At 32.9% G+C, this 15,630-nt stretch overlaps 1 protein-coding gene across 1 annotated transcript; it reads right to left on the bottom strand.

The window, feature by feature from the left end:
* Positions 1 to 1,043: 1,043 nt before the first annotated feature.
* LOC100804099 (uncharacterized) lies at positions 1,044 to 8,444 on the bottom strand. The gene is made up of 15 exons (XM_003533916.5): positions 8,010 to 8,444; positions 6,222 to 6,343; positions 6,042 to 6,130; positions 5,923 to 5,958; positions 5,675 to 5,768; positions 5,227 to 5,346; positions 4,708 to 4,772; positions 4,050 to 4,546; positions 3,897 to 3,969; positions 3,624 to 3,761; positions 2,794 to 3,359; positions 2,290 to 2,425; positions 2,149 to 2,217; positions 1,928 to 2,053; positions 1,044 to 1,599 (listed from the first exon to the last, which is right to left on the bottom strand). Exons 1-15 carry the CDS (start codon positions 8,216 to 8,218, stop codon positions 1,486 to 1,488), a joined length of 2,454 nt encoding a protein of 817 aa, XP_003533964.1. The 5' UTR covers positions 8,219 to 8,444; the 3' UTR covers positions 1,044 to 1,485.
* Between the last annotated feature and the right edge of the window lie 7,186 nt (positions 8,445 to 15,630).

Below are 15,630 nucleotides of genomic sequence, written 5' to 3'. Positions count from 1 at the left end.
GGTTGACAAAATTTCTTGATAATTTATTTATTTTCTTTTAATATCTAACTTTATTACAAATTTTATAAATCTTGATCTTTTAATTCGGATAGCATTCAACTAGCTTGATTTTAGCAAAACAGTATGTCAAATTTACTCATCGTTAAATGATAGTTTATTTACCATTTTATTATTTTTCCTACTCAAGGACCTTGGGGAGACTGTTTTCACAAGTTTAGTTTCTTCTTTACACGGTCTCTCATTTTTATCCAATATCTTCCAAAGAATTTAATAACTACCTTTACTTGAGCTCAAGGAAATCCTTAAGAAATCTAAGGTTAGTTTCACTCAAACTAGCAACGCATTGATAAAATAAAACTGTTGATATATTGAGTGAAAAATTTCATGTGTCAAAATTTTTATTTAGCGAAATCCAAAATTCTGTAGATAGCTTTTTTTTTCTTCTTTTTTTTCCGTTATCTTACATATCATTGATCATAATCTTTCCTTTTCTTTTTGTCTCGTTATGGTTAGATTGTTGTGAACCAGATATATCACTATATTGTTGAGTGAAATTTTTTACTTGTGTTTCTTAACCAAGTGATCCAAGGATTGAATCTTGATTGGTCCTTGGATATAAAATAAATCATGTTGAAAGAGAAATATTCACCTTGTGTTTACTCACTGTTTCCGACAAAGAGTAGTCACTGCTTCCGACGATGATTACTTTGTATCAATACCATAGTAAAAAAAATCTTCCACTAGTCCCTAGCTACTTCAAATATTTAGTTATCTTGGATTCTTTATTAGTAGCTCTTATATGTCAAAGCATAATCATATGATAATTTAAGATTTGTCAAATTTGAGGACTTAAGGTTTTACCCTGATTGGCTCCTAAATCATAGCATAATCGTGAGTTTCAAACTCCATCAGCTTGTTATTCCATGATCCTCTTAAAAATATAATACTCTTTCAGTATTTCCCTCTCTTTATCAAAGCTTTCACCAAGATGTTTCAGTTTAAAGATGAATTTACCATAATATGCAATGCAAAGACAAATCGCATGAATAATTGAGCCAAACTGTATTAGCAGTACAGTTGCACAATCAATTTACAAAACTCTACTGTCTGAAAATTCTGATCATATATAATATAACATACCTAAAATGTTGGGTGTAAAATATTCCTACTTCCTACAAAGCCATTGCATCTTCCAAAACCGTGCATGACATAATATAAATCCCCTAATATAGGTGCTCATTTGTTTCTAGTCAACCCAAGCAAAAACCGAGAACCCTTTCCTAAACATAGTGCATGATGGTCTACACATCCTTTAGAGATTAGAAGTGTGTGCCAGAACTCGAGCTTTTCTGGGAATCATAAGATCTCTGACATTTCGGCATGCTTTCAATTCAACATCTCTGGTGAAGGATTCCTTCCTTTGTTGAAATGTATCGTTGAGGATGAATGGTCACAAAACCAAAAATAAAAGTAGCATTCCACAATCTATAGGAAGTAAGTGAGTTGTTGTTTCTTCCTTGAACCTCCTTCTCCATACAAATCATTCCACTGCTTCAACTCATTCATTACGGATCCTTCTGACGCAAAACTTGCAGCCACCTGCATTTAATCAGATATCGGTAAGTTCATGTACATGGGAAAAGATATTCTATTGGAAATAACAAACTTTCCTTGTCCCACTTGTGTGACATTGTTAGTATGAAATCCTTAGTTTCAACTTACATCTACAAGTTACCATTGTAAGTGGAAATAAAATTGGATCGGATGACCATAGTGCCATATATCTATCACCGTATTCAATTGAACCAACGTTTTTGAATTCCTAGATTTTAACAAATCCACTTTTAAATACTTCATGCAGTATTGTACAAATGCCGAAATCAAAGTACTCCATAGCCACTGGAGTGAAATTTTAAGTTCACCCTACCTGACTCTTGGCCTGTCTCATGTCTTCCATGTTTAAAGGCCTCAGGGTAATTTCTTGTTCTTCCTTATCTTTATTGTTTGAAGCATCTTCAGAGCTTTGGCCTTCTGCTTCTCTTTTCTTCTTTTCCTAATATATCATGCAATTGATATTTAGTTAAGCCCATACCAAAGTTTGCATGGATAGAGATATTAAACTTAAAATAGTAGTTGTTTAATAACTACCATGTCCTTCAGTCTCTCCTGCTGTATTAGTTCTCTAACAGGTCGATAAGCCGCAGTGATGCACAAATTCTGTTCACAGAAATTAACATCAACAGATTTTCCCCAAAAAAATAAAACCAGTAAATCACCACCAAAATTCACCTTAAGATCGCTTCCAGTATATCCTTCTGTCATGGTTGCCAGCTCTTTGAAGTCTAAGTTTTCATGTTTCTCTTTAGCCAAAAGAGTCTTCAAGATCATTTCCCTGTTCTCAACAGATGGAAGACCAACCAAGATCCTGCTCAACAATATAAAGGTAAAAGAGTTATGATGCACAAGTTACAAGAGCAATAATAATTGAACTGAAAAGCATTGAATATTGATATTGCACAGTTGAAAACAACACTTGATCTTATTGTATCCATAAATGACATCTGATAGACTCAATTTGTGGACAATTTAAATGCCAAAGAGGCAGGAACTGTTGGACACCTCAAAAGGAAATTGATGAAATGACCACTTGTTATGAATTTTCTTTTTTTCTTATGGACACACATTTGCTCATCATAATGATAGAGAAAATGCAGTCTTTGATGACAAAAATGTTGTGGCTGAATAGAAGCAACACATGATCTTGGAAACAATAAGACAAAGGTGTAGTCCTACCTGCGCTCAAACCGTCTTATGATAGCTTCATCAAGGTCAAATGGCCTGTTGGTTGCTGCGAGAACCAAAATTTGCTCATTAGGTCCAGTTAATAGCCCATCCCAGTGTGTCATGAATTCATTTTTAATCTTCCTCATGGCCTCATGCTCTCCTACTCTAGTCCTCTGTCCAAGCATACTGTCAACCTCGTCAACAAAGATAATTGTTGGGGCAACCTTAGCTGCCAGTGTGAACAGAGCTCGGACGTTCTTTTCATCCTCTCCAAACCATTTTGATGTGATGGTTGACATTGAGACATTGATGAAACTTGCACCAGCTTCATTTGCAATTGCCTTTGCTAGCATTGTTTTTCCAGTACCAGGAGGCCCAAAAAGCAATATACCTCTACATGGCTTCAGAAGCCCACCTTTGAAGAGGTCTGGCCTTCTAAGGGGAAGCATTACCAGCTCTTGAAGTGATTCTTTAATCTCATCCAACGCACCAATATCTGCAAATGTAACCCCTATCTCATTTGCAGGGATAACCTCTGGTCTTATGCGCTTCTCAAACTCGTTGTCAGGAACTTCCTGCAAGCAAGCAATTAGTATATAGTAACACAAAAAAGGGGGCAAAGTAAAAGGAAATAAGTTTAGAATTTATATCACACAGCTTCAGTTACATGGCTAGCAAAATGTTGACTATAGTGTACCAATTTCCATGTATAAAACAGCTAATTTCCTATTCATTTATTGTTTCTTATCTCCATTACTACATGGGTAGAATTTGATAAGCAGGTAAGATTAAAAAGCATTTTACAGTCTTAGCCTAAGTGCTAAGAAAATTTATCTTACAGCTTTTGCAGGTGTAGGATTTTCGCCATCTTTCTTCGTTACTGGTATGGATTTCTCTGTCTCACTCTTGTTTTCAGGTGCTTGGTTGTCACACTTCACTTCATTCTTTGCACCAGTAATATCTTCTCCAGCATTTTCCTAATTTAACAGAATACACATCAATTAATAAAAACTGAATATATATGTATATAATGATAGGCACTCTACACCATTGTTTTTTCCTTGTGCTTATCCACTATTCCTGTGCTGATAAATAGATGAAAACAAGCATACCTTGTTAGATTCATTAGTCTTCAGATTCCCACTACTCTTGCCTTCCTGGAACAGACTCAATCCATGGGACAAACTGTTCACATCCAAGATCAGTAACTATAAAATCTTGTCATGTAAACAATTGCTTACATAGTCATTGGACAAGATATTTACCTATTGGCTGATATAACTAGCTTTCCATTTCGGTATTCCGGATCCTTGGTATTCATCAAATGGTAAGATAATGCAGATACTACAATTTCTTCAATATAATTACTGAGTAAGATAGTGTCTCCATGGCAGATTGAGTTCAAGTCATCACAATCAATGTCATTTGCTGCAAGTACTTCAGCAATGTGGTTTCTATTATCTTGGAACTGAATATCTTTCATGTCCTTTTCCAGTTGGCCTTTCCAACTGCCAAGATGAGTTTCATCTTCAGGAGCTTTGATCTCAATGTTGTAGGGGAATAGTGCAGAGAACCTTTCATCAACTTCTTTGCAATCATCTTCTGAATCTAATATCTGGGAACCAAGGATCAACACTGAACCTGATAGTTTCTTTATCATTTTTTGTAGTAAATTATATAACCTTGGTGATTGGAGAACGAGCTTCTCAACATCCCTGATGTATAAAATGATGGAACTAGTTTCTGTGATAAAAACCAAAAGCTGCAAAAATTACAATGATCTTGTTAGTGTAAAAACTCTACTTGAAGATAGCCATGTGACAAATTTGTTATACTCATCTCACGTAGATGCTGCCAAAAAGGTTGTCGTTAGATGCAATTTAAATAAGAACTTCTAAAATACGTTTTCAGTTATTAAATCACCTTGTAAAGTGACTGCACAAAGAGCTTTTCATCAAAACACAAGCTACTTGTGCGCTTTAAAGGAGCTGAAAACATAATTCAAAGAAATGAGCAAAATGTTGGAGGAGAACATTAATATTTCATGCATTAGTGACAACAAGACAAGGCATCAAGCATTTAGCTGCATGACATTTACCATAGTTTAAACAAGAAATTTGTAGAGAAGACTATTTTCCTCCTAGAGTTTGCAGAATAATCATAAATTCATAATATGGATTTTCATGTATCAGATTAGTTCTTGTTAACACTAGTTCAAAACTTCTATAAACATCCTGGAAAATAGTATCAATACCCTTCATCTTTAAAGATGAACTAACAGATTGACTGGTTAGTTTACTATTTAAAGCAGTACGTTGAAAAGAAGCTTACAGGGTACACAACAGAATAAAAAGTAGATGTTCAAATTAATCTGAGTTAGATTAGCAACCCCATACTTTCTTAATAAGGTAACCTATATAACCTATAGCTCTAAAGTATAACCTGGAAATGTTGGACCACATTGGGAAGAAGTGCTACTTATATCAGATGAAGCAGAGGCATTCCTCCTAAGCTTTGGAGGATTGGAACTTACAAATGCACTGCTTTGTTGACGCAGAATTCCTTCAAAAGAAATTATCAATCAAAATCAATAAAGTAACAGTCTTTATATTAAGTTAGCGGCGTATAGATAAAGGTCAATATGGGTATCAATCAATACAAATTCTAGAAAGAGATAATATGGAGCCTTCACAACCATTCACGATGTCAAACTATGATCACTGTCTGTGATACTAACATTAAAAACAAAACCAATTACCAGATGTCAGAGCAATACATGCATTATAAAATCTTTCATATCTTGAAGTCTTCAACTACCAAACTCTATAACAGGTAATTATAGAATAAAAAATTTCATACTTTAAAAGTTGACAGTTATTTTCTTTAGTACCTCTTGTTTCTCCTGTTGAAGAAATCATTGAAAAGGAACCAAACAAACCAGACATTCTCTCCAGAGTTACCTCGGATATTGACCTTTTGAAAGACTATATGAACAGAAGCAAATAAGTCACAAAAATATCACTATGAACAAACAATTACATGATTTCATTGTTCTTGTTTAAAGTAAATATGAAATGAAGCCAACAAGTTGCATTTTCATCATGTCAAGAATGACAGAATGGTGCAGAGTAAACTTACTGGTTCTTTTCTAGAACATCCAAATTTATTCTGCAACTGTAAAAGGGAAAACGTAAAAGGTCAGAATATATGTACGTGACCAGATAAATCAAAGAAAATGAGAAGCCATTAAAAGTTACCTTCACAGAAAAGTCAGTAATATCTAATAACAGCAACTTTGATTCAAAGTAATGTGCTAAAGCTTTGGCAAGCATTTGCTGGTAAGGTTCTTCAAAATATATAAGTAAATAGTATTAGTCAAACCAACTTAAAATTAAAAAAGGTTTCTGCAGGACAGGTTAAATTCTTGCTAAGTATACCTGCTGGACCAGATAGCAAAATAGCCCTGCTTGCTGGTGGGAGGTTCCTGGTGTGCTTGGAAAAGTGAAGACTTTTTAAATGAACATATGCAGCACTTGTCAACAAAGCTTGAGTTCTTTCACTGTAATTTTTCACATTATATGCATGCATAAGATATGGTGATATTAGGAAAAAGGAAAATAAAAATGAAATATTGCTCATGACATCTGAATGAATAAGGAAAAAAAGGTAGTAATAATAACACAACAAATTCCTCCATGGTTAGATCAAATCCATCTGTAACAGGACATGAGCTCCACATATAGAGATCCACGCTAAATATAAACAATATCTACCAGAAACAATACTTTTATAAACTTACTTTTTCCATAATAGAAAACTCATTTAGAAACTAGAGCATGATTGATGTCTGATTTAATGTAGCATGTAACTGTTGGAATATAAAATCAAAAGGCGAGAAGCTAGAATTTGAATTAAATTAAATCCAAGATGCACAATTAACTATTGAAGGAATTTATTTTTAATCTTGCAGTAGTTAACCATCAATACCATATTCCTACATCTAAAACTCTTTGATAGTAGTTATATACCAACATACCGACCTATGACGAACTAGAGAATATGAGAACAGAAAAAGAAAAAAAATATGGAAAGAACTCAGTTGCTGTTGTAAAGACTGCATAAGCATCTAGGTATCAGGAATTTTCAAAAACAGTGGAATTACAACATTTTTTTTTTCATTTTTGGCACTTCAAGAAGTTGTTAGAGAGTGTGTCTTCCCATTATAGTGGTCATGAGTTGTAGTTGCTGAAACAACCTCTCAGACCACACTCCAAGGCTGTTTATATATGACCCTCCTAAACCCCTCAATGGTGAGAGTCTTGTGCAGCCGCCCTTTCACACCAGGGGGTTGTTACCACATCTTGAATTAGAATCTCAATCATTGAAGCTTTGCAGAGAACAAAAGTGTGATCATTTAATGTCAGCTGCTATTAATTATTTGAATTTGTGTGTGCAGATTTATTGATCAACCATCTCTATGCTCTGAATCAACTAACTTTAAGTAGACAAGAAACATAGAAAAGTGCAAAAGATAATTGTTCCATCATCTAAAAGAGGGTGAAGCTCTAATCTGAAATATAGTGCTATGTTTAACCAGAAAACTAATATGAATGTTAACAAATCAACAATAAATGTTAAGTGCACATAATAAGCACCAGGTACCATATAAAAAAAGAAGCTATATTTTGATTACAAAAAGTACAAATTAAAGTATGCTATCAGATGTAATAAAAAAAAAAGGATGGTATCAGATTCATTCTTTGAAAAACTAATATCCTGCAGCTTCCCTGTTTCTGACCCAACATTTACTCAAAATGCAACAATTTTCTTTTAAAAACTAAAAAATCCTATGCCAAGGGAAAACCTAAGGAAGTTTGGGGTTAAGAAGCAAGAGTGAACTCAACAACAAACAATCAAATAAAACCTCAAAGATATAAGGAGATCAAACCCATCACAGAAGCCCCATAGAGAGTATCAAACTTGTATCTAGCAGAATATTGCTAAGTAGATTGCTAAGTAATTTACAAGTCAGACTGAGAGGGATCCATGTCTAAAACACCTTTGACACCCAACTTTATCAAAATACTACATCATAGATTCAAATATACCATGTCTAAATGTCATTCTGCAGGGTCAAAATGGTAAAAAAAAAGAAACATAGACATCAACAACACCATGTTTGAGTCATATTATATCATTATACTGCAATGAAATCTCAAAATCACCTTAAATAATAAGGAAAGTCCTCAAATGTAACGTTGCTGCTCCTTCCTTCAACCACCAGATTCTTGAGCTCCTGCACAATCAGCTCCACGGAAAGCTCATCAGAGTCACGGTTCCCGCCAATCCATTTCTGGCCTGAGCTCAACCCAAGCCCCACACCCAACCCAACCCCAACACTCAATGCTGACAACAGAACGTGCTTCTGTTCCATCACGACCCTGAATCCAAGTTTGGTCCTTTAAGACCCCAGAAACGATTTTTCACCAAAGGGTATCAGGATTGTTAAGCAAAGTATGATTCGGTGAAATGGGTACCCCGGATATTGTGGATGACAAGAACAACAACAAAAATAACAGAACAACCTATGTAAAAATGAGGCTCCGAAGACAACGTTGGTCTAAAGGATTTTGACAAGGCAATGACTCTCTCTGTGTCCCTCCACAATGCCTATATATAGCATGCCATAACTAATGGACGTTAAACTTAAAAAGTTAAAGCACATTGCTTGCCAATGAACCCAATTTTCAAAAAGAAAAATAAATAAAAAGTTAAAAATTTTACTTTTCTTATTTTGTTATCATATTATTAATACAAAATATATATTTATTTTTTAAATGATTAATTTAAAAATCTGAGTAATTATCTTTTAGTGAGATTCTCTTTTCAATTACTTTTTTTTCATTCAAGATTTAAATTGAAATCTTACTTACCAAGACCAAAACTAATATTAGTCATATCAACTAGTTCTTGGTGCATGCTTTTTTTGGGCATAGTGGTGAGTGGTGTGGTGCTACTAACACCAAATCTGGGTTCTCTCCGTTACTTAGATTAGACTGACCTGTTTTATTTATTTATTTTAAAATTACTTGTCCACTTGGAAACCTTTTTTTCAAAGGTATTTTTTAATATATCATAGCTTTAGCTAATAATTTGTATATTGTTGCCCCTTGTTTGCTTGGTGCAGTGTCATTTGGGTTTTTTCTTAATAAATAAATGTAAAGGTAATGAAACGGTATGGTTGGCGCCTGGCTTATTTGTTTTTCTATAAAAGCATGTTAAAGTCAGGACCATTCATGAAGTTTTCGAAAAAAAAAATGGCACATACCTACCCCTTTCATGGGACATTCTAATTTTGCATATTTTACTGAGGAGGGATCGTGATTTCTGTTAGATCGGATTGATCTTGCAATCCTTTTTTAGAGATATTAGACATTGATCTCGGAATCAATGTAGGATTATAACAGTATTCACTCTTTGGTATATTCAAACTATTTAATTAAAATATATTAACACTGTCATAGTTTTTTATATTATTATCAAATCAAAAATTGTCAGATGGGATAAATTTATTAATTTTTACAAATATAAATAATATATGCAATGACATTGTAAATAGATTTTATAATTTTATTCAATAAAAAATTATATGAAACTTTTTTTGTCAAAAAATGAAAAAATTGTTCATTTTTATTAATTATCTTACTAAATATACTTATTATGATTTTTATAAAAAAAAATATGTTGACACTACATAAAAAATAAAGTCATTGTAATAATGATTACTTTAAAAATCCTACGTGGAATTATTTCTAATTTACTCACAACGTGAAATTTTACTGGTTTAAATTCATTTTTAATAACGTCATCTCTACTTATTTCTAGACTGCATTTGAGGCACTTTGAAAGACATTCGTAAACATGCAATTGTGAATTGTCGTTCCCTTTGCAAAAGTTTATGCACGTTACGAGAGGTCATGTCATAAGACTTTGCCAATTTCATTAAACCCATTTTCAATTGTTGGATGTCCCCAAAGGAATTCATTAATACACTTTTTTTTTTCTATAAGCTAAACCAATACAGCAACTTCTGATTTTTTTAGTTTTTCGAGGAAGGGAATATATTGTATAAATTTATTATATTATACCCAGAATATGTAACTGAAGTCACTATTAGTTTTTTAACTCTTTAAGTATATGACATATATTTGATTTTTGATCATGGGATCATAACTGTGGAGAGAGGAATTATCCCTTAAGTGAAACTTTACTTTCTCCGTGATTTCATAACTTCCGACAATGGAAATATCTTATTTTTAGCAAAAATTTAGTATACAAATAATTAATTAAGTTAACTTGCCTCAAAGACAAGATTAAACTTAAGCTTAATTATAAATTTTATTATTAAACTTGTATTATTTTATAAATTTTATCATTATTTTTTGTAAATTTTACCATCTAACTTTCATAATTTTATGAATTTTATGGCTGAAGTTATTTTTTATAAATTTTATCATCCAACTTTTAATATTTTATAAATTTTATTATTTATATTTTTTAGTTTTGTACATTTATCATTATGTTGGTAATAAAATGATTTAAAGGATATCTTTTCTATATTTTTGTACATCGATATAAAAATTATTTTTTAAATCTGATGTGATTATAATTAATATAAAAAAAGTCAGTTTTTTATATTGATTGTGATTAGAATTAATGTAAAAAATCATTTTTCTACTTCAATTATTATTATAACGGATGTCAAAAGTTAAAATCATTATTTTTTAAATAAAATGTGTAAAAATAAAAAAACTTGGAATGATAAAAATTATGAAAATAAAACTTAGATAATAAAATTCATCAAATAATAAAAGTTTAACGATAATATGTACAATTAAGTCCCAAACTTAATTATAAGTTGATGTTAACTTAGATAAATAATTCTCTCTTTACGGTCTTAACAACAGGCATAGCACAATAGTGAAATTTAGTCCTCGTTTTAATCTTAAATTGTGTTTTATTTATTATAATTATTTTAAATAAACTACAAATAATAAATACTTAATAATAATAATATATTAGGAGAAATTAAATATTTTTTTTATTCTTTATAAAAAAAATCTCAAAAATGATTCGTCCTATTGGTAGCCTAATACTTTTTTTTTCATTCGTAAGAGTACTCATGGATGGAGGCATGCCCCCCGGCTTTTTGAATTTTTTTTTTAACTTATGTAATTATATTTATATTATTATATAATAAATTAAATTTTCTTTATTCAATTCTCTTATGTTGCTGTGCAACATGCAAAAAAAATTTGGAAGAGTGCAGCCTGCAGAATTTTCCTGATTTCTTTTTGCTTCAACAAATTATCAAGTCATATTTAATGAATGAGATTTAATGATCAATTATATTAATTAAATTTCTATCGTTTCCAGAAAAAAATTAAATCTTTATCTTGCAGTCAAAAAAATAAATAATCTTTATTTTATTTTTTTACAGCAGAATAATCTTTATCTTATTAATAAAGATTTGAAAAAATATAAAAATTTATCCTCTTTTATATTTTAAATATTGGATGTGGACCTTTAGTGTGACTCCTTTTTTTTCTGAGTTAATTATAGGTTAAATTAGTATTTTTCTCCTCTAATTTATGATTTTGGTTCAATTTGTTTCTTTAATTTTTTAAATTAACTCTTTTTTTTTTTAAATGTCTATTTTTTGCGGTTTAAAATTACTTAGTGACAATTTCAAACCATCAAAAAATATAATTTCTTATAATGTATATTAAAGGATCAAATTGAATCTAAAAAATAAATTAAAGATAAAAAATTAATTTAATCTTAATTGTATCAAAATATACTTAATTTGCTATCAATCAAAACCACCCACTCCACTCTTATTTTGCCATCATTCACTGCATCACATACTTTTGCACTCTAGAAACGCTTAAACGCACATTGCAATTCAATAAATCCATCATTGAATCACGTTCCGTGTTTTGATAGATGATTCATGTAATTGACGTTTTGAAACATCATATTATCAAGATTTTATATAAAAATTTATGTATATATTTTTTGGATGATATTTTGTTTACATAGTCAGCCCCCTTAACATTGAATGTTAGCTTCATCCTTGAGAATACTCACGATGTTTATAAATTTGTATCTTCCAATCTTTTTCAAAGAAGAAAAGGCCAATAAAGTGACTATCCTCCTCCTACCATAAAAGAAATTTATTGAGTTAGTATATCTTTTATTTTGTTTGTTTGGTTTCATTTATATGAATACCTTTAATTGTTGTCTTAATTGTTACATACTTGTATATATTTATTTTGTTTAGTTTTATGTTGTAGATTATGAGTCTAACTTAACCTTATCAAATAGGCTTGTAAGATGAAAATTAACTATCATTTCTATACATTATTTATACTAGTACGACTTAGAGTCCTTTCAACCACAATCAAGCTCCCTCTTGACAACGACTCAGGATCCCCTTAATCATGACCTAATACCTTATTGATCACAATCTAGTACTCTCTTGGCCACAACCTAAGACCCCATTTGATCACAACCTAGTATAGTCTAGTACCATTTTGGTCACGGCCTAATACTCCCTCGATAAAGAAAGAACCAGCCAAATACCCGAATACTCTGGACCTTATTTGACAAAGGTGAAACATCAAGCATTTAACTAGACCGAATATCCAAATATCTTTAATCCTCTTAGGCATGAAGAAAACTTAGGTGATCAGCTATCACAGCCTAATACCCTCTCGACCACCACCTCATTATCTTATCTTAATCCGTATTAACATTGTCAGGTAATCACATATTATATCCCTAGATTAAGAGATAAGACCCCATGGACCTTGAGACCCATAAATATGTGTATATAAAGAGTTAGGTTCTCAAAGTATCACCCATTATTCTATCCACTCTTATTTATTACGCTCATTATTCTTAGCGCCAAGACCGAGCTAACTTGAGCAATGGTGCACCTTTTGCAGGCACCCCATCCTTCGAATGATTATTTTATCAAATACTAGGAAAAGACATACTGAAGTAAAGGACACAATAAGAAGTAAAGTATTTGACCATCTTTAGATAAGAACAATAATTTTGTCTCATCATTAGTCATGGAATCTTCAACACACTCCCTTATGAACCGGTTTTTAAGGGGACCTTTCGGATGCCTTTGCTGCACTATAAAATTTAATACAAAGCGTGCGCAGAAATGGGATACACTCAGATGGAAGGCTTGGATTTCCTCGATACATTCTCCCCCGTGGCCAAGCTTACCACTGTCCGGTTACTCCTTGCCCTTGTTGCTCTTCATAACTGGCACCTTCAACAATTGGATGTAAACAATGCTTTCCTTCATGGGGATCTTAACGAAGAGGTTTATATGAAGCTTCCTCCAGGACTTATTGTGGATAATCCCAACCTTGTTTGTCGCCTTTAGCATTCCTTATATGGGCTCAAACAAGCCAGTCGCTAATGGTTCACACGGCTCTCGTCATTTCTTCTCTCCCAGGGATTCCGTCAATCTTCAGCTGATCACTCGCTTTTCTTATACTCTGATAATGATAATGATAATGATATAACAACTATTCTTGTTTATGTTGACGACATCATCTTGACAAGAAATAACCTCGAGACTATAACACATGTTACCAAGCTTCTCGATCAAACTTTCAGCATCAAGGATCTTGGTATTCTGAAGTTCTTCCTCAGTCTTGAAGTTGCTCGTTCCAGCCATGGTATACACTTGTGCCAGTGCAAATATGTTCTGGATATCTTATCGGATTCTAGTATGCTTGGTTCCCGTCCTACTTCTATCCCTATGGATTACTCTACACGCTTAAGTGCTTCCATGGGAACCCCACTATCAGAAACTTCTGCTTCTTCATATAGACGCTTGATTAGACGACTCATATATCTTACGAACACACGACCAGACATTGCTCATGTTGTTCAACAACTCAACCAATATATGGCTAATCCCACTTCCACGCACTCACAAGCTACTTTTCGGGTCTTACGTTACCTCAAAGGAACTCCTGGTTTTGGCATCTTCTTCGCGACTCAAGGTACACTCACTCTCAAAGCTTTCAGCGACTCCGATTGGGCAAGATGTCGCGACACATGACGCTCCATCACCGGCTTCTCAGTCTATCTGGGTAAGTCTCTAATTTCCTGGCGGTCCAAGAAGCAATCTACGGTCTCTCGCAGTTCATCTGAGGCGGAGTATAGAGCCTTGGCTTCTACTATGTGTGAACTTCAGTGGCTCACCTACCTCCTTCATGATTTTCGGGTCCCCTTCCTTCAACCTGCAACTCTCTATTGTGATAATCAGTCTGCCATCCAGATAGCCTCAAACCCTGTTTTCCACGAACGAACTAAACACATTGAAATCGACTGTCATATCGTGCAAGACAAAGTTAACAAAGGATTGCTCAAGCTTCTTCCCGTTTCGTCTTCAATGCAGCTTGTCAACATCTTCACGAAGCCTCTTTCTCATGCTCTTTCTCAAGGTTTATATTCCAAGCTGGGAATGATGAACATCCATTCCCAGCTTGCGGGGGCTCTTAGCAGAAGCTTATGTACGTTGGTTAATCAGTTAGAAGTTTGTTCATTAGTTAGTTAGTTAGGCAAAAAAAAAAGTTGTTAGAGTTAGTTTCCTAATGTAACTAACTAAACTGCATGAGTTTTCTCTATCGAATATTTAGCAAACTTGATAAGTGCTTATATAGCTGGGTAGGCCACCCCCTTATGAAGGGGTTTTTAAGGGGACCTTTCGGATGCCTTTGCTGCACTATAAAATTTAATACTCTCCAAACCACATATTTAATTTTTAAATTAAACTTATTTAAATTTATTAATTTTTGTGATTTAAGGTCTCATCAACACAATCGTTTCCCTTGAGCACATATCAGAAGCGAGGGCTGGCGGCACCCACCGGGCAGAATATGGCTCTGATACCATATTAAATTTTATAGTGTAGCAAAGATATCCGAAAAGTCCCCTTAAAAACCGATTTATAAGGGGGTGACCTACTGAGTTATATAAGCACTTATGCTAAACATCCAATGTGAAACTATTCTCACCAGAGAATGAGAAGAAAAAGAAGAAGAATGAGAAGGATGAAACAAGAGAAGGATCCTATCTATAACCAACGACTCCCCTCATTTGATTTCGATTTGTTTTTTTTTTTTCCGTTGTGTTGGAGGCAGTGTTAATTGGAAAGGGGGAGGCAACGACGTTAGTCAAGAGCTGCGAAACTAAGAACGAGGAATGCACTTGGATGTTTTTACGTTTTTTTATTTTTTATTTAATCAAAATACCATTATGTGATGCGACAAAAATAGATGAATGTAATTGGTTCCATGTGTAAAACATTTTTAGAGTGCTAGTATATGGGCATTATCCTCTAGATAATTTTCTTAAGTCACAAAAGAACTTTTAATTTTCAAGTTAACTTAAATAAGTTAGGAAGATTCTAGTAATTAAATTAAATCTAGGGGTAAGATATTCTTTTCACCTACATAACTTAAAAAAATCTAAAAAAATTATTTAGTATGTGATGGAAAAGTTGATAATTGCTAGCTTGAAGAGCTTCAATAGCTTTTCTTTTATAATGTGCATCAAATGATAGATGTTTTTTTCCCAAAGTTTTTCCTTCAATAATATTATTGATAAAGAAATTGAAAAGACAAAGATATATAAATTGAAGTTATATTACTTTAATTGTTTCAATTACAACCACTTAGGCATCATTCTTTTAATTACAATAATGATTGGCCATAACCCATCACCAATCGGAAACCTACTAGCTCATCAGTG

Source organism: Glycine max, chromosome 9, assembly GCF_000004515.6.
Source record: "Glycine max cultivar Williams 82 chromosome 9, Glycine_max_v4.0, whole genome shotgun sequence".
Taxonomy (NCBI): domain Eukaryota; kingdom Viridiplantae; phylum Streptophyta; class Magnoliopsida; order Fabales; family Fabaceae; genus Glycine; species Glycine max.
Note: the sequence above shows the minus strand (reverse complement) of the source record. Positions and strands in the feature narration are given on the sequence as shown.